This window comes from Panulirus ornatus, chromosome 34, assembly GCF_036320965.1.
Source record: "Panulirus ornatus isolate Po-2019 chromosome 34, ASM3632096v1, whole genome shotgun sequence".
Taxonomy (NCBI): domain Eukaryota; kingdom Metazoa; phylum Arthropoda; class Malacostraca; order Decapoda; family Palinuridae; genus Panulirus; species Panulirus ornatus.
In genome coordinates this window covers 755,310-781,878 of record NC_092257.1, presented here as the reverse complement: position 1 = coordinate 781,878, position 26,569 = coordinate 755,310, and the positions used below count along the sequence as shown (strand labels likewise).

The 26,569-nt window shown below is 38.4% G+C and overlaps 1 protein-coding gene across 5 annotated transcripts in view; it reads right to left on the bottom strand.

Moving 5' to 3' along the window:
- Positions 1 to 4,094: 4,094 nt before the first annotated feature.
- LOC139759733 (uncharacterized) overlaps positions 4,095 to 26,569 on the bottom strand; it is a 129,783-nt gene continuing 107,308 nt past the window's right edge. For 3 of the 5 annotated variants that reach the window (XM_071682130.1, XM_071682134.1, XM_071682133.1), the window contains 2 exons: positions 10,568 to 10,696; positions 4,095 to 5,898 (listed from right to left, as the gene is read on the bottom strand). In XM_071682130.1, the coding sequence (XP_071538231.1) occupies positions 5,897 to 5,898; positions 10,568 to 10,696 (131 nt within the window). In that variant the 3' untranslated portion in view covers positions 4,095 to 5,896. The remainder of the gene's footprint in view (positions 5,899 to 10,567; positions 10,697 to 26,569) is intronic. The other 2 variants (XM_071682131.1, XM_071682135.1) reach the window with 1 other exon arrangement.

The following is a 26,569-nucleotide window of genomic DNA, read 5'->3' as shown; positions in this document are numbered from 1 at the left end:
GGAGTGAAAAAGATTTTGAGTGATCGGGGCCTGAACATGCAGGAGGGTGAAAGGCAGGCAAGGAATAGAGTGAATTGGATCGATGTGGTATACTGGGGTCGACGTGCTGTCAATGGATTGAATCAGGGCATGTGAAGCGTCTGGGGTAAACCATGGAAAGTTGTGCGGGGCCTGGATGTGGGAAGGGAGCTGTGGTTTCGGGCATTATTGCATGACAGCTAGAGACTGAGTGTGAACAAATGGGCCTTTGTTGTCTTTTCCTAGCGCTACCTTGCACACATGAGGGGGATGTTATTCCATGTGTGGCGAGGTGGCAATGGGAATGAATAAAGGCAGACAGTGTGAATTGTGTGCATGTGTATATATGTATGTCTGTGTGTGGATATATATGTGTACATTGAGATGTATGGGCATGTATATTTGCGTGTGTGGACGTGTATGTATATACATGTGTATGGGGGTGGGTTGGGCCATTTCTTTCGTCCGTTTCCTTGTGCTACCTTGCAAACACGGGAGACAGTGACAAAGCAAAATAATAATAATAATATTTATTTATTTATTTATTTTGCTTTGTCGCTGTCTCCCGCGTTAGCGAGGTAGCGCAAGGATACAGACGAAAGAATGGCCCAACCCACCCACATACACATGTATAAACATACACATCCACACACGCAAATATACATACCTATACATCTCAATGTACACATATATATACACACACTGACATATACATATATACACATGTACATAATTCATAGTCTGCCTTTATTCATTCCCATCGCCACCTCGCCAGACATGGAATAACAGTCCCCTCCCCCCTCATGTGTGTGAGGTAGCGCTAGGAAAAGACACCAAAGGCCACATTCGTTCACACTCAGTCTCTAGCTGTCATGTAATAATGCACCGAAACCACAGCTCCCTTTCCACATCCAGGCCCTACAGAACTTTCCATGGTTTACCCCAGACGCTTCACATGCCCTGGTTCAATCCATTGACAGCATATCGACCCCGGTATACCACATCGTTCCTATTCACTCTATTCCTTGCACACCTTTCACCCTCCTGCATGTTCAGGCCCCGATCACTCAAAATCTTTTTCACTCCATCTTTCCACCTCCAATTTGGTCTCCCACTTCTCCTCGTTCCCTCCACCTCTGACACATATATCCTCTTGGTCAATCTTTCCTCACTCATTCTCTCCATGTGACCAAACCATTTCAAAACACCCTCTTCTGCTCTCTCAACCACACTCTTTTTATTTCCACACATCTCTCGTACCCTTACATTACTTACTCGATCAAACCACCTCACACCACATATTGTCCTCAAACATCTCATTTCCAGCACATCCACCCTCCTGCGCATAATGTTTTTCTAATAAGTTGAAATAAAATCTGCATAAAAATTATTCATGTGCCTTACATAAAATTATTTCTTTCAAAAATACAAACAAAAGGCATACTTTCCCATCCCTGCATTACTACAAATACAGATTCACCACATACCAAGACACTTCATATCCATGAAGCAACCACTAAAAAGATGCCAACAAACATTTACTGCTCAGATGACCCACTCCTTCCCCACACACACAAACATTACTAAACTTAATCTATAGTACTGATTGGTGGACTTGGCCAGCTTCTAGAATGCTAATTTAAACATAATGGACTCCTGTAGCCTAGAAGGAAGCAAGAAAGCTGCCTGATTGGTTTGTCATATCTCTGAAGTACCTATCTATTCCAATTCGAACTCCCTTAAAGGGGTGGCCATGGCAACAGTCTTCATAACTAAGAACTCCAGAGTAGCTTCTTAGCTTTTAGTGACTTACCACTTACCAGGCCAGTGGCAGAGGGGAACTCTAGCAAAGTGTTTGCAGAAGCTCCTACCTAATGTTCCTCATAACTACTTTTATCCAATGCTCCTACCTACTACTACTTATCTAATGTTTCTACATAATGTTCCTGCCTACACATTCCTACCTACTACTTATGTCTACTGCTCCTATCATTTTGCCAACAGCCAGGGATAGTGCACAGTGCTCACTGCAGAAAAATCTAATTACAAAGAATGAGCTGCACAAGTTAAGTGTTGTCATGTGTTACATATGTCAAGAAGAGATTGTTTGTGGACAGAATGGCGGCAGTCCCATGTCAAGGAGGCAGAAAGAAACAGCTACCTGGGTCAAAGGAGTGCAACTTGAGAACCACCAAGATGCTGGCTCCCCAAGCAGATGTCACTAACCCTCCTGAAACCCAGGCAGGTAATAATGGTATATCAAAGGAATTTGAAATTTCATTTTGATAACTATCTTTCCTTGGAGAGAGGCTTTTAAGGTTTAAAAAAAAAAAAAAAAAAAAAAAAAATTTTTAACTTGAATTTACCATGCATATATTATCTTTCCCTTCTTTAAAAGACTATACAGATCAATTAGTTTATGGTAGTTCGTATAATGCATCACGTTGATTTTGTTTGTAAAGTGGTTCTAAATTCTCCCTAATTTGTTTATTTGATCATGTGCATCAGCATTCAATTTACTTCTTATATACACAAACATTTTTATATACACATTTCTATTAATGAAAGTCCTCTAGATCATGACACCCATGTTTTAATCCAGCTATCTTCTCAAAGGAAGTCCTTTGAATCAACCTTATCTACCTCTCTCTATTTCTGATGCCTGTTCCCTTCTGGAACTCCCTAAGGGGTGGCCACAGCGTCTCCATAACTAGTGAACTTCAGTGCCACTTCTTAGCCTTTAGTGCCTTACTCTTAATAAGCCACTGGCAGAGGGCCAGTCTAGGGTAGTGTTTGCACAGACTCCTACCTCTGTTCCTACTTCTATCTATCGCTCCAAATTCAAATATTCAACATTTGTGGTACAAATGAATGAGAAGTAATGAAAGAAAGAAGTTGTATGCAGGAGCCAGTGTGTTACAAGGTAGAAAGGAATATATCTTTATCAAGACAATAGTAACTTTATCAAGACAATAGTAAGGATAAACCATTCGAGCTCTAGTCTTGCAACCTACCGTGTCCACATTACTTATGTATTTTTTTTTTTTTTTTATTATACTTTGTCGGTCTCCCGCGTTTGCGAGGTAGCGCAAGGAAACAGACGAAAGAAATGGCCCAACCCCCCCCCATACACATGTATATACATACGTCCACACACGCAAATATACATACCTACATTAATTCCTTCATGTTCCCTTAAAGCAAACAACACAGGTTAATCAATGTTGGTAAGTTAAAATAGCATGACCTGACCAGGACGAGATCAGGTGTCAAGAAGGTAGCATAATATAACATGTTATGAGGACTGATATGAATCATTCAATATCAGGGAGTGAAAGGTGCTGATACAGCCTAATTTTTGAAGATACTGACAGTGTTGCACTGAGTTTTTTTAGAAGTTACAAGCAGACAACACAGCAAAGTCATCTAGGCTGAACACTACTCAGAGAAAGTTACAGTGATAGCAAGTAAAACTCAAAGCATGAAGATAGTGGAAAGGAATGAGCTATGTGTCATCAAGTGATATGTGTGGGAAGTTGACAATGCCTGTCAACCAAATGCCATCGGCCCACATAGGGGTAAAGCAAACATAAGACAGCTGCCCAAGCCAAGAAGAGTTATGCTTTCAATCCACTAAAGTGCTGCCACACAGCGCAGCTGTCACTCAGGTAAATAGTATCAGTATTATACTCCCACTGGTTGGTGGCTACAAAGAATGAGAGAATCGCTTAAGGAAAACTATTATGCACTTGGATCACTCTTATAGAATTACATGCAACAAGGAAATTAAGTACAAGGTGGGAAATGGGTGTGATAAAGACATGTTGGTTGGGGCTAAAAAATTTCAGATGTAAGAGATTTTCAAATGTGCAATAGGAGAATGAGCGCCAGTACTAATGAACAGAACAGTGAATTTAACAAATAAAACCGAGCATGCAAAGAAACATTTCCTTACTTAAATCATAATGAACCAAATTTGAGGATATGTAATAGATCAGAGGTTGTTTGGACTTCATCCACCCCATTCAAATGGGAAGGAAGTTAAAAGAGAAAGTATATATAGATAAAAACTATAGTAACTTTACTACTATTTACTGATTCATTTATAAACTCCAGATGGTCTAGCTGCTTTCCTCAAGCTCTAATCTATATAACCAACATCATCCACTATACTTAACCTTGTCACAATATCAAGTAAAATGCCAGCTGGCTTAATCTTGATTAACTGGAAATTCCACAATAACACTAACTCATACCACAATGTCTTTAAAAAAGGTGCGTGTTGCCCAGGAGAATGTAGACTTCATACCACATCTCTGCCATTTATTTAGACCATTAATAAAATTTTTATTTCTACATCAGTGCTAGTAATTTAGATGAACTGTGCCCCTATGAAATTAATATAAATATATATATATAAATTAATATATAACATATACAAATACATGTATATATACATTATATATACATCATATATATATAATTATATACATACACAAACACACACAATTATATATATATTATACATATATTATATATATATATATATATATATATATATATATATATATATATATATATATATATATATATATATATAATTTTGCATTTAAGTTCAATCAAAGGCTTATTAAGTATATCCACCAATAAATAACAAAAATTGAAAGGTTTGATACCACGCTAGTGCTTGCTTGTAATTTATTTCTTCTGTAGTCATTAGTTTCGGCCCAATACAAAAGCTACCAATGTTTCCCTTAATTACAAAAAACTAGAACTTGCTACCAGTTTTCCTTATAAAATTTTTTTAAAAGATAAATATCAATCATGATTTACTACAACAGCATTCAAGATCACAACTGACCAGCCCTCTTAAAAAAAAAAATAAATAAAAAAAATTAGCCACCAAAATAATCTTTTAAAACACAAATGTGACCGTACAACACGCGCCTCACACACTGATGGGAAATTCTTATACTAAAATAAACTTTTATATGCCATTCTTGGGAAATCAGGTACAGCATCAAGAAGAGCCTTCTAGCAAGATAATGAAAATTTTTCTTTCCAGCACAATTGGTTGCAAACCCACAGACCATATTCAGAAGCATTTACAAAGGAAACTAGTCTAAATATTAGCAGAAAAGTAACATTTAAAATATCTGTACTGGACACCCAAACAATAAACTGAACTCTGCCTTCCTGATCTGGAGGGTACTGAACCTTCAAAGTTAAAGAGTTCTTTGATGAAGTATACTGTAATGATGATTCACTAGATATAAGAGCTCATGATACCCAGTACATCATTTACATTTAATTAAGATACAAACTTAGATATTCCCCTACAGACAAAGTAAGAGGAGGATTTCAAGAGGAAAAAAAAAAAAAGCTAACGAAACTACAATTTCTTAACTATATATATATATAAAAAAGGAAAACAAAAAGTAATATACCCCTCCTACCTTATTGGTTTGTACCATACTGACAAGGGAAAGACAGTAAAGCATCTGGCAGTGAATATCGACCTAAATTTGCTCAATTTTATTCATGATGTACTGAAAATAAAGCAAAAAACACTAGTTGATCACACATCACAAGCTGTCCATAATAATGAAATGATTCAAGAGTCTGGCTACAGCCTAGCCAAATATCATCATCATCATTATGAACAATGACCAGAGATTTCTCGTATCACTTGAGCAATCCTCACAATGATAAATCTCCCAATTTCATAATACTAGTTACAAAAGAAAAAGTCCTTTATTTAACACTTTATTACTCCTTCAGCTCTTTATTTAAATATCCCGAGTGGTATTCCTGCCGCTGCTGTAACAAGTTCTTCATCTTGGTCCAGGTTGTTCTTTTAGATCTGCTACACTGCAAATCCTGCAAACAAAAAAAAAAATCACAGTAAAACTGATTTCATGTAAGTTCCCATATTGAAATTAAAGTAGAGGTATGCTAATTCTTCTTTAAGAATTTTCAGCTCCTCACACTGGGAGGAAGAAACCAACAACAAATGAAGTATGTCCTCATTCATTTGCATCCACTTTCTTGCTGTCATATATTTTATGTTGAAGACTCCAGTAATGGACAAAAATCCACATCAAGGCTAGGCCTTTATTGAAATATAGAGAAAATTATGAAAGAGAAATAGAAAAGGTGAAGTATTTATGAATTTTTGAGAAAGTGAAAGACCTGTCTTTTGAGATTTGCCAGGTCATAGTTATTGGGAAATAATGTGTGTGTGTGTGTGTGTGTGTGTGTGTGTGTGTGTGTGTGTGTGTGTGTGTGGGGGGGGGGGGGGGGGGGGGGATATATATCAAATGCTTTAGCTAGGAAGGGTCCAGTGCTGTTGCAGAGAACAGAGTCCCAAGCATGTTAAGGACTGTACTGAGAGGGCCACAGTTTCACTGTGTAGGTGTTGTGCATTTGCGGATGGTAGGCAGCCTGTAACCCACATATACCATTGCAAAAGGTGCATATAATGGAAGCCTCCACCCTCTTCCCACATAAAAGACCAAATAATGAGAATTCAGTTTGCATTAGAATGAAGAAAATCACTAATGTTATTGCTCATATTTCATAGATCAAATGATTAGTGGTATTACTGTACACATGAAAATAAATATTTCAAGAAAAACAAAGTTTTCAGTGAAAAAGTAGCTTAAATTACATACACATAATTTGTTTGTAGTAAAATTTGTAAATAAATATGGCATAAATTTGAATTTTTTTTATTATACTTTGTCGATGTGAAGCGTCTGGGGTAAACCATAGAAATTTCTGTGGGGCCTGGATGTGGAAAGGGAGCTGTGGTTTCGGTGCATTATTACATGACGTGTAAAACAAATGTGGCCTTTGTTGTCTTTTCCTAGCGCTACCTCGCACACGAGGGGGGAGAGGGTTGTTATTTCATGTGTGGTGAGGTGGCGATGGGAATGAATAAAAGCACAGTATGAATTATGTACATGTATATATATGTATATATACAGCAGTGAAAAGTTTTTATCGAGGATGTAAGGCATGTGTACGTGTAGGAAGAGAGGAAAGTGATTGGTTCTCAGTGAATGTAGGTTTGCGGCAGGGATGTGTGATGTCTCCATGGTTGTTTAATTTGTTTATGGATGGGGTTGTTAGGGAGGTAAATGCAAGAGTTTTGGAAAGAGGGGCAAGTATGAAGTCTGTTGGGGATGAGAGAGCTTGGGAAGTGAGTCAGTTGTTGTTCGCTGATGATACAGCGCTGGTGGCTGATTCATGTGAGAAACTGCAGAAGCTGGTGACTGAGTTTGGAAAAGTGTGTGGAAGAAGAAAGTTAAGAGTAAATGTGAATAAGAGCAAGGTTATTAGGTACAGTAGGGTTGAGGGTCAAGTCAATTGGGAGGTGAGTTTGAATGGAGAAAAACTGGAGGAAGTGAAGTGTTTTAGATATCTGGGAGTGGATCTGGCAGCGGATGGAACCATGGAAGCGGAAGTGGATCATAGGGTGGGGGAGGGGGCGAAAATCCTGGGGGCCTTGAAGAATGTGTGGAAGTCGAGAACATTATCTCGGAAAGCAAAAATGGGTATGTTTGAAGGAATAGTGGTTCCAACAATGTTGTATGGTTGTGAGGCGTGGGCTATGGATAGAGTTGTGCGTAGGAGGATGGATGTGCTGGAAATGAGATGTTTGAGGACAATGTGTGGTGTGAGGTGGTTTGATCGAGTGAGTAACGTAAGGGTAAGAGAGATGTGTGGAAATAAAAAGAGCGTGGTTGAGAGAGCAGAAGAGGGTGTTTTGAAGTGGTTTGGGCACATGGAGAGGATGAGTGAGGAAAGATTGACCAAGAGGATATATGTGTCGGAGGTGGAGGGAACAAGGAGAAGAGGGAGACCAAATTGGAGGTGGAAAGATGGAGTGAAAATGATTTTGTGTGATCGGGGCCCGAGCATGCAGGAGGGTGAAAGGAGGGCAAGGAATAGAGTGAATTGGAGCGATGTGGTATACCGGGGTTGACGTGCTGTCAGTGGATTGAAGCAGGGCATGTGAAGCGTCTGGGGTAAACCATGGAAAGCTGTGTAGGTATGTATATTTGCGTGTGTGGACGTATGTATATACATGTGTATGGGGGGGGGTTGGGCCATTTCTTTCGTCTGTTTCCTTGCGCTACCTCGCAAACGCGGGAGACAGCGACAGAGTATAATAAAAAAAAAAAAAAAAAATATATATGTATATGTCTGTGTGTGTATATATAGGGAAACGAGATGTATAGGTATGTATATTTGCATGTGTGGACGTGTATGTATATACATGTGTATGTGGGTGGGTTGGGCTATTCTTTCGTCTGTTTCCTTGCGCTACCTAATGCGGGAGACAGCGACAAAGCAAAATAAATAAATCTGTCGATGTCTCCTGCGTTAGCAAGGTAGTGCAAGGAAATATACGAAAGACTGGCCCAACCCACCCACATAGAAATGTATATACATAAACGCCCACACATACTCATACATTTCAATGTATACATACATATATACACATGTACACATTCATATTTGCTGCCTACTTGAAAAAGTAGGTTCAATTACACATATAACATCTGTCTGTAGTAAAATTTATAAATAAATATAGCGTAAATTTGAATTTTTTCATTATACTTTCTCGATGTCTTCCGAGTTAGCAAAGTAGCGCAAGGAAACATATGAAAGAATGGCCCAACCCAACCACATACAAATGTATATACATAAAAGCCCACAAATACCAATACATTTCAATGTATACATTTCTTTTTTTTTGCTGTCTCCCGCGTCTGCAAGGTAGCGCAAGGAAACAGACGAAAGAAATGGCCCAACCCACCCCCATACACATGTATATACATACGTCCACACACGCAAATATACATACCTACACAGCTTTCCATGGTTTACCCCAGACGCTTCACATGCCCTGATTCAATCCACTGACAGCACGTCAACCCCGGTATACCACATCGATCCAATTCACTCTATTCCTTGCCCTCCTTTCACCCTCCTGCATGTTCAGGCCCCGATCACACAAAATCTTTTTCACTCCATCTTTCCACCTCCAATTTGGTCTCCCACTTCTCCTCGTTCCCTCCACCTCCGACACATATATCCTCTTGGTCCATCTTTCCTCACTCATTCTCTCCATGTGACCAAACCATTTCAATACACCCTCTTCTGCTCTCTTAACCACACACTTTTTATTAACACACATCTCTCTTACCCTTTCATTACTTACTCGATCAAACAATCTCACACCACATATTGTCCTCAAACATTTAATTTCATACACATCCACCCTCCTCCATACAACCCTATCTATAGCCCATGCCTTGTAACCATATATGTGCAAAACTTAAGTTGTGTATGGTCTATACATCTATCTATATCTCTGATGCCCGTTCCCTTCTGGAACTTCAAGCAGGTGGCCATAGCAACAGTCTCCATAACTAATGAATTCCAACGCCACTTCTTAGCCTTTAATGCTTCATCCCTAACAGGCCACAGGCAGAGGGTAAGTCTAGTGCAGTGTTTGCAGATGCTCCTACCTAATTAGCTAATTCTACCAAATGCTTTTGCCCAATGTTCCTACCAACTGCTTCAACCAAATACTCCTATCTATTTGATGCTCCTACCATTTTACAAACAGGCAGCTAATCACATAGTGCTCATCACAGCAGAATCTAGAGTAGGGAAGAATGAGCTGTTTAAGTGTCATGTTTGACAATTAGATTGTACTTTTGTTGACAAAATGCCAGTAGTCCACGAGTGGGTGAGGCAGAAAGAAAAGACAGCTAACTGGGTCAGAGGAGTGCAACTTGACAATCACTGACATGCTGGCTAACTACACAGCTATCAATGTAGCTCAGCTCCTATACACTGTGTATGGTGCTAATGTATACATCAATGTAAAATCATGCATGAAAAAAATCGTACACTGGCTGGCCACATGCCCCAACAAGGTTCGTTTAAAACCCCATCAAACCAATACACATGAATGTATTCCAAATTCTTAAGAGGCTTTCTTTACTTATGCCATATGTTCTGTGAGGGTATTCTTACCCTACAGGAGATGGTTCCTCAGGATCAATTCCACAGCTTAAGATTTAAACAAAGCCTATGGGCATTATCATTCTTGTGATGATTCTCAGCTCCTGCTACTGAGGTCTTCTGTTTATGAACATAATTAGTTACAGTCTTAGAGATGTGTATCCTCTGTAACTACTTTTGGTCTTACTAACCCTATTTAATGTTTAATGCAAAGATGGTTATGGATATGTTTAAGAGTGTATTTAGCTACATTCTTAGAGCTATCTGTCCTCTCATAACTACTTTTGAGTTAACTATTCCCCTTTAGCTAATATATCTACTATCAGTCCTTCACAATTCATCCTGTATCACTTGAAAATGGGTTTGAAAGTTAGCAAAGTTTGTTCATCTACAAATGAAAGATGAAATAATTCTTGCTTGTAACAATTCCCAACAAAAAATAAAAGGTGTAACATGTCAAACTTTAAATAAATTGAAAAAAAGGAATAATAATAATAATACAAACATTTTGGGGTGGAGCACTTGAAACACTGGTCACGTGAAGCGAAGTTATGGAACTGGCACTGATGGCATTCCCAGTCACCGGCACGCATGACAACCCTACCGCCATCCATTCCACCAGAACGTCCACCTTCTGTAAATAAAAATAAATCATGATTTTTTCCTGCCATATCAATACCTCCATGGAATCAAAAAACTACTACAGCTTCAGCCATCTTAAAATCTTATAATGTTCAATCATAGTTTAACTTATAAACACTATCAAAGACATATTTTCCATAAATTCTCCAATCTGCTTTATATATATAATTTATTTGCTTTGTTGCTGTCTCCCACGTTAGTGAGGAAGCGCAAGGAAACACACAAAAGAATGGCCCAACCCACCCCCACACACATGTATAAACGTCCACACACACAAATATACATACCTATACATCTCAACGTATACACATATATACACACACAGACATATACATATATACACATGTACATAATTCATACTGTCTGCCTTTATTCATTCCCATCGCCACTTCGCCAGACATGAAATAACAACCCCCTCCCCCCGCATGTGCGCGAGGTAGCGCTAGGAAAAGACAACAAAGGCCCCATTCGTTCACACTCAGTCTCTAGCTGTCATGTAATTGTGCACCGAAACCACAGCTCCCTTTCCACATCCAGGCCCCACAGAACTTTCCATGGTTTACCCCAGACACTTCACATGCCCTGGTTCAATCCACTGACAGCACGTTGACGCCAGTATACCACATTGTTCCAATTCACTCTATTCCTTGCCCGCCTTTCACCCTCCTGCATGTTCAGGCCCCCAATCACTCAAAATCTTTTTCACTCCATCTTTCCACCTCCAATTTGGTCTCCCATTTCTCCTCGTTCCCTCCACCTCTGACACATATATCCTCTTTGCCAATCTTTCCTCACTCCTTCTCTCCATGTGACCAAACCATTTCAAAACACCCTCTTCTGCTCTCTCAACCACACTCTTTTTATTACCACACATCTCTCACCCTTACATTACTTACTCGATCAAACCACCTCACACCACATATTGTCCTCAAACATCTCATTTCCAACACATCCACCCTCCTGCGTGCAACTCTATCCATAGCCCACGCCTCGCAACCATACATATTGTTGGAACCACTACTCCTTCAAACATACCCATTTTTGCTTTTCGAGATAATGTTCTTGACTTCCACACATTCTTCAAGGCTCCCAGAATTTTCGCCCCCTCCCCCACCCTATGATTCACTTCCGCTTCCATCCGCTGGTGAAGATTTGTAGAGGTTTTCAGAAAAGAAGAGAGAATGTTGGGGTGAAAAGAGTGGTGAGAAAGAGCGAGCTTGGGAAGGAGACTTGTGTGAGGAAGTACCAGGAGAGACTGAGTACAGAATGAAAAAGGTGAGAACAAAGGACGTAAGGGAAGTGGGGGAGGAATGGGATATATTTAGGGAAGCAGTGATGGCTTGTGCAAAAGATGCTTGTGGCATGAGAAGCATGGGAGATGGGCAGATTAGAAAGGGTAGTGAGAGGTGGGATGAAGAAGTAAGAGTATTAGTGAAAGAGAAGAGAGAGGCATTTGGATGATTTTTGCAGGGAAATACTGCAAATAACCGGGAGATGTATAAAATAAAGAGGCAGGAGGTCATGAGAAAGGTGCAAGAGGTGAAAAAGAGGGCAAATGAGAGATAGGCTGAGAGACTATCATAAAATTTCAGGGAGGATAAAAATATGTTTTGGAAGGAGGTAAATAAAGTGCGTAAGACAAGGGAACAAATGGGAACATCAGTGAAGGGGGGAAAATGGGGAGGCGATAACAAGTAGTGGTGATGTGAGGAGATGGAGTGAGCATTTTGAAGGTTTGTTATTATGTGTTTGATGATAAAGTGGCAGATATAGGGTGTTTTGGTCGAGGTCGTGTGCAAAGTAAGAGGGTTAGGGAAAATGATTTGGTAAACAGAGAAGAGGTAGTAAAAGATTTGCGGAAGATGAAAGCCGGCAAGGCAGTGGGTTTGGATGGTATTGCAGTGGAATTTATTAAAAAATGGTATGCAGCGGAATTCATATATATATTATTTATTTTTTTTATTATACTTTGACGCTGTATTGTTGACTGGTTGGTAAGGTTATTTAATGTATGTATATGTGGTTGAGAGAGCAGAAGAGGTTGTTTTGAAATGGTTTGATCACATGGAGAGAATGAGTGAGGAAAGATTGACCAAGAGGATATATGTGTCAGAGGTGGAGGGAACAAGAAGTGGGAGACCAAATTGGAGGTGGAAAGATGGAGTGAAAAAGATTTTGAGTGATCGGGGCCTGAACATGCAGGAGGGTGGGCATGCAAGGAATAGAGTGAATTGGAACGATGTAGTATACCGGGGTTGACGTGCTGTCAATGGATTGAACCAGGGCATGTGAAGCATCTGGGGTAAACCATGGAAAGTTCTGTGGGGCCTGGATGTGGAAAGGGAGCTGTGGTTTCGGTGCATTATTACATGACAGCTAGAGACCGAGTGTGAACGAATGGGGCCTTTGTTGTCTTTTCCTAGCGCTACCTCGCACACATGAGGGGGGAGGGGGTTGTTATTCCATGTGTGGCGAGGTGGCGATGGGAATGAATAAAGGCAGACAGTATGAATTATGGACATGTGTATATATGTCTGTGTGTGTATATATATATGTATACATTGAGATGTATAGGTACGTATATTTGCGTGTGTGGACATGTATGTATATACATGTGTATGTGGGTGGGTGGGCCATTCTTTCGTCTGTTTCCTTGCACTACCCTGGCAAAGCGGGAGACAGTGACAAAGCAAAATAATTAAATAAATATATTGATTGAAAGGGTGAAGGCATGTTCAGAGTATCAGATTGGGGAAGAGCAGTGTGGTTTCAGAAGTGGTAGAGGATATGTGGATCAGGTGTTTGCTTTGAAGAATGTATGTGAGAAATACTTAGAAAAGCAAGTGGATTTGTATGTAGCATTTATGGATCTGGAGAAGGCATTTGATAGAGTTGATAGAGATGCTCTGTGGAAGGTATTAAGAATATAAGTTGTTTGAAGCAGTGAAAAGTTTTTATCGAGGATGTAAGGCATGTGTAAGTGTAGGAAGGGAGGAAAGTGATTGGTTCTCAGTGAATGTAGGTTTGTGGCAGGGGTGTGTGATGTCTCCATGGTTCTTTAATATGGATGGGGTTGTTAGGGAGGTGAATGCAAGAGTTTTGGAAAGAGAGGCAAGTATGCAGTCTGTTGTGGATGAAAGAGCTTGGGAAGCGAGTCAGTTGTTGTTCGCTGATGTTACAGAGTTGGTGGCTGATTCGTGTGAGAAACTGCAGAAGCTGGTGACTGAGTTTGGTAAAGTGTGTGAAAGAAGAAAGTTGAGAGTAAATGTGAATAGGAGCAAGGTTATTGGGTACAGGAGGGAGGAGGGACAAGTCAATTGGGAGGTAAGTTTGAATGGAGAAAAACTGGAGGAAGTGGAAGTGTTTTAGATATCTGGGAGTGGATCTGGCAGCGGATGGAATCATGGAAGCAGAAGTGAATCATAGGGTGGGAAAGGGGGCAAAAGTTCTGGGAGCATGAAGAATGTGTGGAAGTCGAGAACATTATCTCTGAAAGCAAAAATGGCTATGTTTGAAGGAATAGTGGTTCCAACAATGTTATATGGTTGCGAGGAGTGGGCTAAGGATAGAGTTGTGCGCAGGAAGGTGGATGTGCTGGAAATGAGATGTTTGAGAACAATATGTGGTGTGGGGTGGTTTGATTGTGTGAGTAATAATAGGGTAAGAGAGATGTGTGGTAATCAAAAGAGTGTGGTTGAGAGAGCAGAAGGGGGTGTTTTGAAATGGTTTGGTCACATGGAGAGAATGAGTGAGGAAAGATTGACCAAGAGGATATATGTGTCAGAGGTGGAGGGAACAAGGAGAAATGGGAGACCAAAATGAGTGAGGAAAGATTGACCAAGAGGATATATGTGTCAGAGGTGGAGGGAACAAGGAGAAATGGGAGACCAAATTGGAGGTGGAAAGATGGAGTGAAAAAGATTTTGAGTGATCAGGGCCTGAACATGCAGGAGGGTGAAAGGCATGCAAGGAATAGAGTGAACTGGAACGATGTGGTATACCAGGGTCGACGTGCTGTCAATGAATTGATCCAGGGCATGTGAAGCATCTGGGGTAAACCATGGAAAGTTCTGCGGGGCCTGGATGTGGAAAGGGAGCTGTGGTTTCGGTGCATTATTACATGACAGCTAGAGACTGAGTGTGAACGAATGTGGCCTTTGTTGTCTTTTCCTAGCGCTAACTCGCACACATGAGGGGGGAGGGGGTTGTTATTTCATGTGTGGCGGGGTGGCAATGGGAATGAATAAAAACAGACAGTATGAATTATGTACGTGTGTGTATATATGTATATGAATTATGTACATGTATATATATGTATATGTCTGTGTGTATATATATATGTATACGTTGAGATGTATAGGTATGTATGTGTGCGTGTGTGGATGTGTATGTATATACATGTGTATGTGGGTGGGTTGGGCCATTCTTTCGTCTGTTTGCTTGCGCTACCTTGCAAACGCGGGAGACAGCAACAAAGTATAATAAATACATAAACAGAGAAGAGAAAGAGAGAGAGGAGAGATTCTCTTACATAATAAATTTCTCACTCCTGACACAGAAGACTGCATTCCTTTATTATTAAAAGTCTGATTTTCTAAAATGCTAAAAATTAATGATTAAGCATTTCATCATGGGAAACACATCTAAAAACTTTAAACTATTTACATGAAACAATAACTTTTGGCTTTAACGACTTTGGAAACACGAGGGACACACACAAAAACACGTGATGTAGGGGTTAGCCCAAGGTTAGACCCAAGAAGAGGTATGAATATGAATCAATGTATGTAGGTATATATTTTTGTACTTGATCACCATATCTCGCATTAACAATGTAGTGTCAGGATCAAAAGAAGAAAGGCTACATGCATTCACATCTATTCTCTAGTTATGTGCAATGCACCAAAACTACAGCTCCCAATCCACAACCAGGCCCCACAGACCTTTCCATTTTTTATCCTGGATGCCTCACATGCCTTGGCTAAGTCCACAGACATATACATACATACACATTAACATATTCATACTTGGCTGCCTTCATCTATTTCTGTCGCTACCCCGCCCCACAGGAAACAGCACTGCTACCCCCTACTTCAGCGAGGCAGCGCCAGGAAAAAAAAAAAAAAGGGGGGGGGGGGGGGGCACATTCGTTCACACTCTGTCTCTAACTGTCAAAGGTAATGCACCAAAACTAAAGCTCCCAATCCACATCCAGGCCCCACAGACCTTTCCATGGTTTACCCAAGACACTTCACATGCCCTGGTTCAGTCCATTAACAATGTCAACCCTAGTATACCACATCACTCCAATGCCATTTCTTGCATGCCTCTTACCCTCCTGCATGTTAAGGCCCTGATCACTCAAAATCTTTTTCACTCCATCCTTCTACCTCCATTTTGGTCTCCCGCTTCTTGTTCCCTCCACCTCTGAAACACACATCCTCTTTGTCAACCTTTCCTCATTCGTTCCATATTTCCAAACCATTTCAACACACGCGTTTCCCACATCAGCAAGATAGCATGGGAAACAGACAAAGAACGGCCCATCCAATCATATACACATATATGAACAAACGCCCATACACACATATTCATACATATATCAACATATACATACACAGACATATACTTATATAAACATGTACATATTCATACTTGCTTGCCTTCATCCACATCCAGCACCATCCCTCCCCAAAGGAAACAGCATTGCTACTCCTGCATCAGCAAGGTAACGCCAAGAAACTCAACAAAGAAAGGCCACATCAGCTCACACTCAGCTGTCTTGTGTAAGCATACGTGCCATTTTTTCCTCTGTTCCTCAGACTAACTTGCTGACACAGGAAAAATATATGGTTTAGATACCTGGGAGTAGACATGGCAGCAAATGGAACCATTGAAGCAGAAGCGAATCATAGGTTGGGGGAAAGGGAGAACGTTCTGGGAGCATTGAAGTGAGTGTGTGCCAAGAGAGAACGATAACCAAGAGGGCAAAAATGGGTATGTTTGAAGGAATAGCAGTCCCTATATCATAAAGATGTGAGGTATGATACAGATAGGGCAAAAATGGAATTACGTTGAATCTCTTCAGTGGGTGACACATATATCATTATTGGTAGACCCCCCACCCTTTTTTTTTTTATATGATGCAGTATGTCACTGCAAAGACAGGTGTTCATCATGGTGACATTACATTGAAGCAGACCCATCTTTACTCGGAAGTGCCAAACCTTCCTACATACACATGCATGAGCCGTATATGTAAAGTGCTAGTGTATATGGTCAGTGAATTATCCTTGACTCCTGAAAAAGGTGTTAAATATTTTCCAGCTGGTAGATGTAGCTTGATACTGACATCCTGAATAAGCCTGGCTCTTATGCCCAAACCAACCACTTGCATACATGCCTCTCTCCTGATAAAGCTTCCTCAATGCATTTAATAACTTTCAATTTAACCCATATATTCACAGCATCTTCTACAAGGCCTCTATCTCAACCTTATTACATGCTTTCTTCATATCCACAAATATCAAAAGCAAGTCTCTCTTCATCTGAGTATCTCCACAAAATATTTTTCATCACCTGGTTCACGTATCCAGTACCTTCCCAAAAGCAACATTGCTCCTCCCTACTCAGATTTTCTAAAAATATCATCATTTCAATCATCACTCTCCCATAAAGCCCTCTCAATTGCCATTCTCCCATACACCTTATCAGGTATACTCAACAGACTTACACCTTTTGTCTCTCTTGCCTTTACAGCATGGTAATATTCTTGTATTCTGCCAGTCCTTAGGTGCCTATTCTTGTGCCATACTGGCAATGAAATGCATGACTAACCAACATTCAAAACAGTGTATTGCCTCTTTTTCTGATAAATGGTATGGCAAACCAATCGACTCTTGCTGCTTTGCCACACTCCATCTTACTAACACAAATACTTTGCAGATGAAACCAAAGTAACATGGATGAAAAAGTAATATAATCTACAAGTCGGATGGAGAGAACCTGATGACATTTATTAGTATACACGAACAAATAAGCTAAATAATGATTAACAATAGAATGGTTATGCCCTACAATTGGACTAAATGGAAATAAAGCAAAAAGTAAAGCAAAAGTACAAGACCCAGAGTCATCATGAGAAATTAATTCAACGATAGTACAGCTGTATAAAACAGTTTTAATGAGTAGTATGATACTGACAATATTCACTACTAAAGGTGATGCATGCAGAATGTCCTTGACAATGGCAAAAAGTGGGAAGAAGAGAACCACATGAAATGAATTAGTATAAATGGGAATGAATAAAGGCAGACAGTGTGAATTGTGTGCATGTGTATATATGTATATGTCTGTGTGTGTATATATATGTATACATTGAGATGTATGGGTATGTATATTTGTGTGTGGGGACGTGTATGTATATACACGTGTATGGGGGTGGGTTGGGCCATTTCTTTTGTCTGTTTCCTTGCGCTACCTTGCAAACGCGGGAGACAGCGACAAAGCAAAATAAAATAAATAAATAAATTGAAAAAATGTTATGAAATTATTAAAAATAAAGTGGTCATGCATTAAAGTTGAACCACAAGAGAGTAAGGTTAAAAGTGAAGCAAATGTCAAAGACCCACAGTCATCATGAGAAATTAATTTAATGAGCATGTCAAAAAGATAGTATAATGGTATAAAATAATGAGTATAATGATACTGAAAATATTCGCAACTAAAGATAAAGGTGATAATGAAACTCTCCAACGTATATTTAAAAAACAAATCTGAATACGATTGTTTTGTATAGCCACTAACCAAACAAATGGAAATATGTCATAAAATACAAAAGCACTTTATAATATTTGAAGAAATGGAAATAAAGTGCCATGAAAGACTAAAAGAGCACCTAAATAGCCATACATAAAGATAGAAATACATGATACTCTGTGCATGGCAGCAAGTAAAAGGATAAAGAAAACATTTTCAGATTAGAAATCCCTCATGGGAAGAAACTGTGATTAAATATACTAGGAAATCTTGAAATGACATCAAATAAAATACCATGATCAACCTAGTAAGAAAGTATAAATCCAATTTAATGTTCTCCCTAATAAAATACATTTACCTGAAGTCAGAACCAAAACTTTCAAACAAGAACCGGGTAGATGGCTGAACTTGCAGCTCAATCAGCCCTAAATAAACAATACTTCCTCGGTGGCAGCAGAAAACTAAAGTACACTAAAATAATTTTCTACCATCGGTGGCAGCAGAAAACTAAAGTACACTAAAATAATTTTCTACCATGGGTTATCAAAATGCAGATCTGTTTATCCATGCTAAAATAAATGTCACACATTCCCTGAACATAAATAAAATCAGATTAACTAGCAGTCTGAATCTGGTGCACTATGCACAAGTAGTGGCACCTCCTGTTACATTTTATCTTTAACCCTTCAACTCCAGCATAAATTTGAAATGATGTCCTGGGGGAAGGGGGTATTAATAAACTTACACTATCTCTGTATGTTAATGAAGAAAATACCTGAGATTGTACTATACTTTCCTCTATATTAGTGTGGGAGCATATAGAGCTGGGAAGAGCCCTGGCTGTAAGTTTGGATGTTCTAATTCATTCATGTAAAAATACAATGATTATGCTTTTTTTCATCTTGTCATTTCTTTTTTCATATACCTAAATACATAACACACTGTGGTTTTCTCTCCCTCTGTGATTTAAAACATTCCATACATAGTTTTTTTTGTTTTCTTTTGCATAAACATCCCTAAATATCATATGTATTATTCACCGGATAATGATTACAAATTTTCATCAAAAAATATAAGAATTAACACAGGACAAATTATTTCTTTTTACTATAAAACTGACTATGACATTCGTCGTAAATATCTGGCTTTCTGCCAACCTGACCTAATTACAATGATTATGGAAAACTGATGCATGGTATTTTTTTTCAGCTACGTTGTCAGGCTACTAGTGGCATCTATGAGTATGATGTGGAATTATTCATCAGCAGGGAATTTATGGCATTGCTACCTAAATCTTTGAGTCTGGTGGCACTTGACAGGCAGTACAGTGGACCAACATAAGAGTTAACTCATGGAAAATGAGTTGACATTTTTTACAGTCTGTCTAATGTCACGGTCTAGTGAACATACACCCACCTACAAGATTTATTTCTTGCTGAACATATGCCCACCTACACAATTTATGTCAACTTTGTTGTGTAACCTTGACCACACTAAAATACACACACATAAAGGCTCTCAAGTGAGTGATAGGGAAGTGATCCTCTATGGCTGACATTACCTAGCAATACATGGAGGTACAAACATAATGCCTGACATTCCCAAGTATCAAGAATTCTCCTAAAGCATCCCATTGAATGGAGTTTGAGGTTAATGATTCCTTGGCCTCAATTAACCCCTCACCTTTCAAGCTCTTCACTACAGGTGCCTGCACTCCTTTTTATCCACTAATGACTGGTAAAGCCTTCCCAAAGGTGACCTTTCACTTACAGTGTAATCTTGCAGGCACAGTCCACCAACTACTATATTCCAATTCACCTCCTCTGATATCAAGTTTGCCCAACATGCCATTTTCCAGGAAAGCAACCCCCCCCCCCAAATAATCATGCCTCCAGACAAATCCTGCAAGCCTGTTGGTATGTAGTTATCAAGTCCAAGACAAAAAACATAATAATGCTGTATCAAATGATGATGATGCTTCAGACAGGAACATGACAAAATACAGCTAAGTGTGTATACACATTCAACTCCTCTAAACTAGAAAAATAATGTTCACTGCCCGGAGTACCTTAGGAAAACTGTAGTAAGTACTAAGGGTCAGAATAAGCCCAAAGCATTCTCTAATGTGTTTTGTGAGAAAATGGTCTTAACCTCTGAACTGACAAGACATGGCAATGAAACTACATCAATGACTATGCCTAGAATCTCAATGGCAGAGGGCTTCTGGCAATACTATGTGGCGGGATGATCAGACTGAGAAACTGAAGTGTCATCATACTTGCTTGAGAGTATACTAAAAGAGAGATAAGACTAATCTTAAAATCCTACAACATAGCAAAACAGGAATGGTTAACACAAAAAAGTCAAGTGTTTGTATTGGTATTTTCTGAGCTTGTCATCATCACCTACATAACAAAAACCAGCATATATGATACCATACTCAAACTTCGTGACCTGGCCAACCTATACAAGTGACTTGTGCAACTAGGATTAGAATTTTCAGATAATTCAAGCATATATAGAGAGTAATGAAGCAAATGCATGGGCACAAAGCCCACTAGAATGGGTTGGATGTAATTCCTGTCAACCAAAAATGTAGAATTGGTTCTCTCAAGCAACTTTATGAAATGAAGCAAATGTTGCACAAGCTTCAAATATCATCCACAGCAACATGCTAGATGAAAAGGACAAATTTGAAAGATAATATCAAGAAAGATGTGGTGAAGCTGTTCCAGCACCACTTCTTCAGTTCTTTATTAAGACTGAACATGATGTAAACATCACAACCAAGACTTTAAGCATCTGAAATAGATGTAACTATGGCTCAAGAGCTTCAATACAACTGCTGTGAAAAAAAAAAAAAAAAAAAAAAAAAAAAAAAAATTTAAACTTTCAAAATTTTGTATGGTGGTGTGTCTGCTACAACCAGGAAGACACATCAGGTGAAACTGCTACATAACCAATGCCATCAGTATTTCACAAGCCATGAGTTTCAGAAATCTTAGCACAACCTGGAAAAGCAACGATCAAACAAGATAACGACTAAACTCTCTCCCCTTAAGTTCCTAGACTTTTTTTCATACATATTCACCATTTCCTGCATTAGAGGTATCATTAAGAACAGAGGACTGAGCCTTATAAGGAATATCCTCACTTGGCCCCTTCTCTGTTCCTTCTTTTGGAATATTAAAAATGGGAGAAGAGGATTTCCAGCCCCCCACTCCCCCCATTTTTAGATGCCTTCTAAGACACAGGGAATACATGGGACGCATTCTTTCTCCCCTATACCCAGGGATAAAGTTCCTAGATAAGGCCTGTTATTATCTATGAATAATATTGACTACTACACTCCTAGAGCAAAACAACCCTTTTGCCAACAAGCACATCTATAGTCCACTATCCCATGCCCAGCTAGAAAGGAGAGTTTTTCCAAGTGCCAATCCATATCAAAGATGGCAATATGAATGCATATCCAGATCCCCTGATATCTATTCCCACATCAAACCACCTCCTTCAAAAAAGGGATCCTTAATGATTTTACAAGGGACTGACTTGCTGGTCTTATTAAATCCTTTATATGATGGGCAAAGAACTGTATAAATTGTTACAAGCATGTGATTAAATGATTAAAATTTAGAAGTTATGACCGTGATTATGCTTGAAGGTCAAGGTGCTGATGCTAAACAATGTGATCCTTGTGCAGACAACACCAAAAAGGCAGCCATTCTTTTAATCTTATATGGGTAACATTTCTTCTAAACTACATGGTGTTACAAGGAACACTTCAGCAGATTGCAATGCAACTTTTATGGAAAAGAAACTAAGTATTGGGTGGGAATACTGTCTACAAATAATTCAAAACATGTGCATAAAGTTCTATCACCAAGGTATGATCATCTCGTGCTAGTTTAAAACTTTTCATAAGAGGCAAAGCTCAGGAAAAATCCAAACTGACATTGTGAGTCTTCTGCCATTCACTTTTTCAGATGCTGGGAAACAATTGAATAAAGGGCAGATTTTGGTGTATCTGACCTAACCCATAGGAGTTATCAATCTTCAAGTTATGAGGTGCACCAGATTCCAATTTAAGCCTTTATAAGGGGCATAACAAGCAAAATTTAACTAGATATATAGGTCTCATTCCATTCAAATCTTTAAATACTAGGAAACGCCTTTATCAGGTTCCACAGGTATCTTATTTGAACTTTTCAAGTTATGACAAATGTTAAGTTAAGGTTTAAAATAAGACTTCAGAAAATGGACACAACAATGACAATATGTAAATTTATACATTTGGATGAAAGCACACAAAAAGGTAAATGCACTAATAGGCACTTGGACACCATTGTAAATGGTACATATAGCTTTCAGCAACCTGATCTCTTCCAAAAACATGTACACACTGACACATACCACAATGATGTGCCATGTCAAGTTTTCCAAAAAACAGTAAGGGGAAAATGACACGCCCTCCATGTAACTTATCTATATCTCTAATACGATTTCCCCCCTGGAACTCCCTTCAAACGGGTGGCCACAGAAATAGTCTCTCCACTTATCTCCGTCCCATCCTTGCATACACCATTCCACTAATTCGTCCATCATTTCTCTCCCTCCAGCACTCTTCCACTCTATTCTCACATAATAGGTCATCTTCCTTTCACACCAACACCTCTAATCATACTTCCATACACTCTCCTTGTAAACTTTCCATTTTGCATTCTCTCCACATGCTTAAGCAACCTCAAAGTATTACATTTCACCCACTCTACCACTTCAAAACTCAGAAGCCTCCCCACTCTACCACTCCAAAACTCATAAGCCACCTCAAAGTATTATGTTTCTACCACTCAACTCACTTCACTTTCCCTCTTGAATTCTTTCCTCATGCTCAAGCAACCTCAAAGTACTACATTTCACCCACTCTAACACTCCAAAACTCATAAGCCACCTCAAAGTATTGTTTCTTACCACTCAACTCATTCACTTTCCCTCTTGAATTCTTTCTTCATGTTCAAGCAACCTCAAAGTATTACATTTCACCCACTCTACCACCCAAAAACTCATAAGCCACCTCAAACTATTATGTTTCTACTACTAAACTCATTCGCTTTGCATTCCCTGCCATACCACAACTCAAACAACCCCTTAATTTTTTTCTTTATTCTATCTTGTTATACCACATGCTCCTCTCAAACAACTCATTTCCAAAGACTGAATTCAAGAGCTCACATGACTAGTTCCATGTCCATGTTTCAGCTGCATAGGTCAAGGTCAGGAGGACTATGCAGTTCCATAATCCCTTATACACCTCAAGACTTGAATCTCTCCCCTTCATTTTTCTATCAAGGGATCTAAATTCTCCTAACCTGTACTACTCTCTCCCTTTATGCTCCTTCCATATCACCAAACTTACCCAAGATAGCTCCCAAATACTTAAATTCTCACACCTCTTCCAGTCTTTCTTCCCAATATAATACAGTTTGGTACACTTTCTTCTCACTCTCTAGAGCTTTGCTAAATCTAAACCGTCACTCTGTTCCCTTTCAAACACCATTACATTTTAGACTTGAATTTACCTTCAATCACATAAGCTTATCCAAATCATAAAACACAAAAACTTCTGCAAATCTTCTTCACTCCCATCAAGAAACACTACCACTTACAAACAGTCTTGTCACTAGCCGCAGAACTAACCACCACACCTAGTTTTGCTTTCGTCTTTCTTATCACTCCACCTGTTTATCTATCTATACCTCTGACAACTGTTCCCTACTGGAACTCCGTCAAGGGGGTAGCCACAGTAATCGTCTCAATAATTAGTGAACTCCAGTGACACTTCGTAGCCTTTAGTGCCTTACCCTTAACAGACGAGTGACAGAGGGCAACTCCAGTGCAGTGTTTGCAGAGACTCCTACCTAATATTCCTATTGGCTGCCTCAACCTAATACTACTGCATAATGTTCCTACCAAATAATTCTACCTAATGCTCCTCCTTAAATGTTCCTACTCTCTACTTCTACCTATTGCTCTTACCATTTTGCAAAAAGGCAGAGCTAGCACATTGTGCTCATCACAGGAAAATCTTAAGGAATGAAGAATGAGGTGTGGAACTGCTGTCAATTGTTACATATAACAAAGAAATTATATGTTTGTGGACAGAACTTTAAACTCAACTCCATCCACTCTCATGTGCATTTACTCCTATGCAGAAGGCTTTCCCATCATCCAACAGTTATCACCCTAACCTAAATAACATATTGCACTCAACTATGTCATAAAAGCACCATACAGCTTTATATATATATATATATATATATATTATATATATATATATATATATATATATATAATATATATATATATATATATATATAATATATATATATAATATATATATATAATATATATATATAATATATATATATAATATATATATATAATATATATATATAATATATATATATAATATATATATATAATATATATATATAATATATATATATAATATATATATATAATATATATATATAATATATATATATAATATATATATATAATATATATATATAATATATATATATAATATATATATATAATATATATATATAATATATATATATATATATATATATATATATATATATATATATATATATATATATATATATATATATATATATATATATATAATATATATATATAATATATATATATAATATATATATATAATATATATATATAATATATATATATAATATATATATATATATATATATATAATATATATATATAATATATATATATAATATATATATATAATATATATATAATATATATATATATATATATATATATATATATATATATATATATATATATATATATATATATATATATATATATATATATATATATATATATATATATATATATATATATATATATATATATATGGTGCTTTTATGACATAGTTGAGTGCAATATGTTATTTAGGTTATATATATATATATATATATATATAGGCATTTGGACGATTTTTGCAGGGAAAAAATGCAATTGAGTGGGAGAAGTATAAAAGAAAGAGACAGGAGGTCAAGAGAAAGGTGCAAGAGGTGAAAAAAAGGGCAAATGAGAGTTGGGGTGAGAGACTATCAGTAAATTTTAGGGAGAATAAAAAGATGTTCTGGAAGGAGGTAAATAGGGTGCGTAAGACAAGGGAGCAAATAGGAACTTCAGTGAAGGGCGTAAATGGGGAGGTGATAACAAGTAGCGGTGATGTGAGAAGGAGATGGAATGAGTATTTTGAAGGTTTGTTGAATGTGTCTGATGACAGAGTGGCAGATATAGGGTGTTTTGGTCGAGGTGGTGTGCAAAGTGAGAGGGTTAGGGAAAATGATTTGGTAAACAGAGAAGAGGTAGTAAAAGCTTTGCGGAAGATGAAAGCCGGCAAGGCAGCAGGTTTGGATGGTATTGCAGTGGAATTTATTAAAAAAGGGGGTGACTGTATTGTTGACTGGTTGGTAAGGTTATTTAATGTATGTATGACTCATGGTGAGGTGCCTGAGGATTGGCGGAATGCGTGCATAGTGCCATTGTACAAAGGCAAAGGGGATAAGAGTGAGTGCTCAAATTACAGAGGTATAAGTTTGTTGAGTATTCCTGGTAAATTATATGGGAGGGTATTGATTGAGAGGGTGAAGGCATGTACAGAGCATCAGATTGGGGAAGAGCAGTGCGGTTTCAGAAGTGGTAGAGGATGTGTGGATCAGGTGTTTGCTTTGAAGAATGTATGTGAGAAATACTTAGAAAAGCAAATGGATTTGTATGTAGCATTTATGGATCTGGAGAAGGCATATGATAGAGTTGATAGAGATGCTCTGTGGAAGGTATTAAGAATATATGGTGTTGGAGGCAAGTTGTTAGAAGCAGTGAAAAGTTTTTATCGAGGATGTAAGGCATGTGTACGTGTAGGAAGAGAGGAAAGTGATTGGTTCTCAGTGAATGTAGGTTTGCGGCAGGGGTGTGTGATGTCTCCATGGTTGTTTAATTTGTTTATGGATGGGGTTGTAAGGGAGGTAAATGCAAGAGTCCTGGAAAGAGGGGC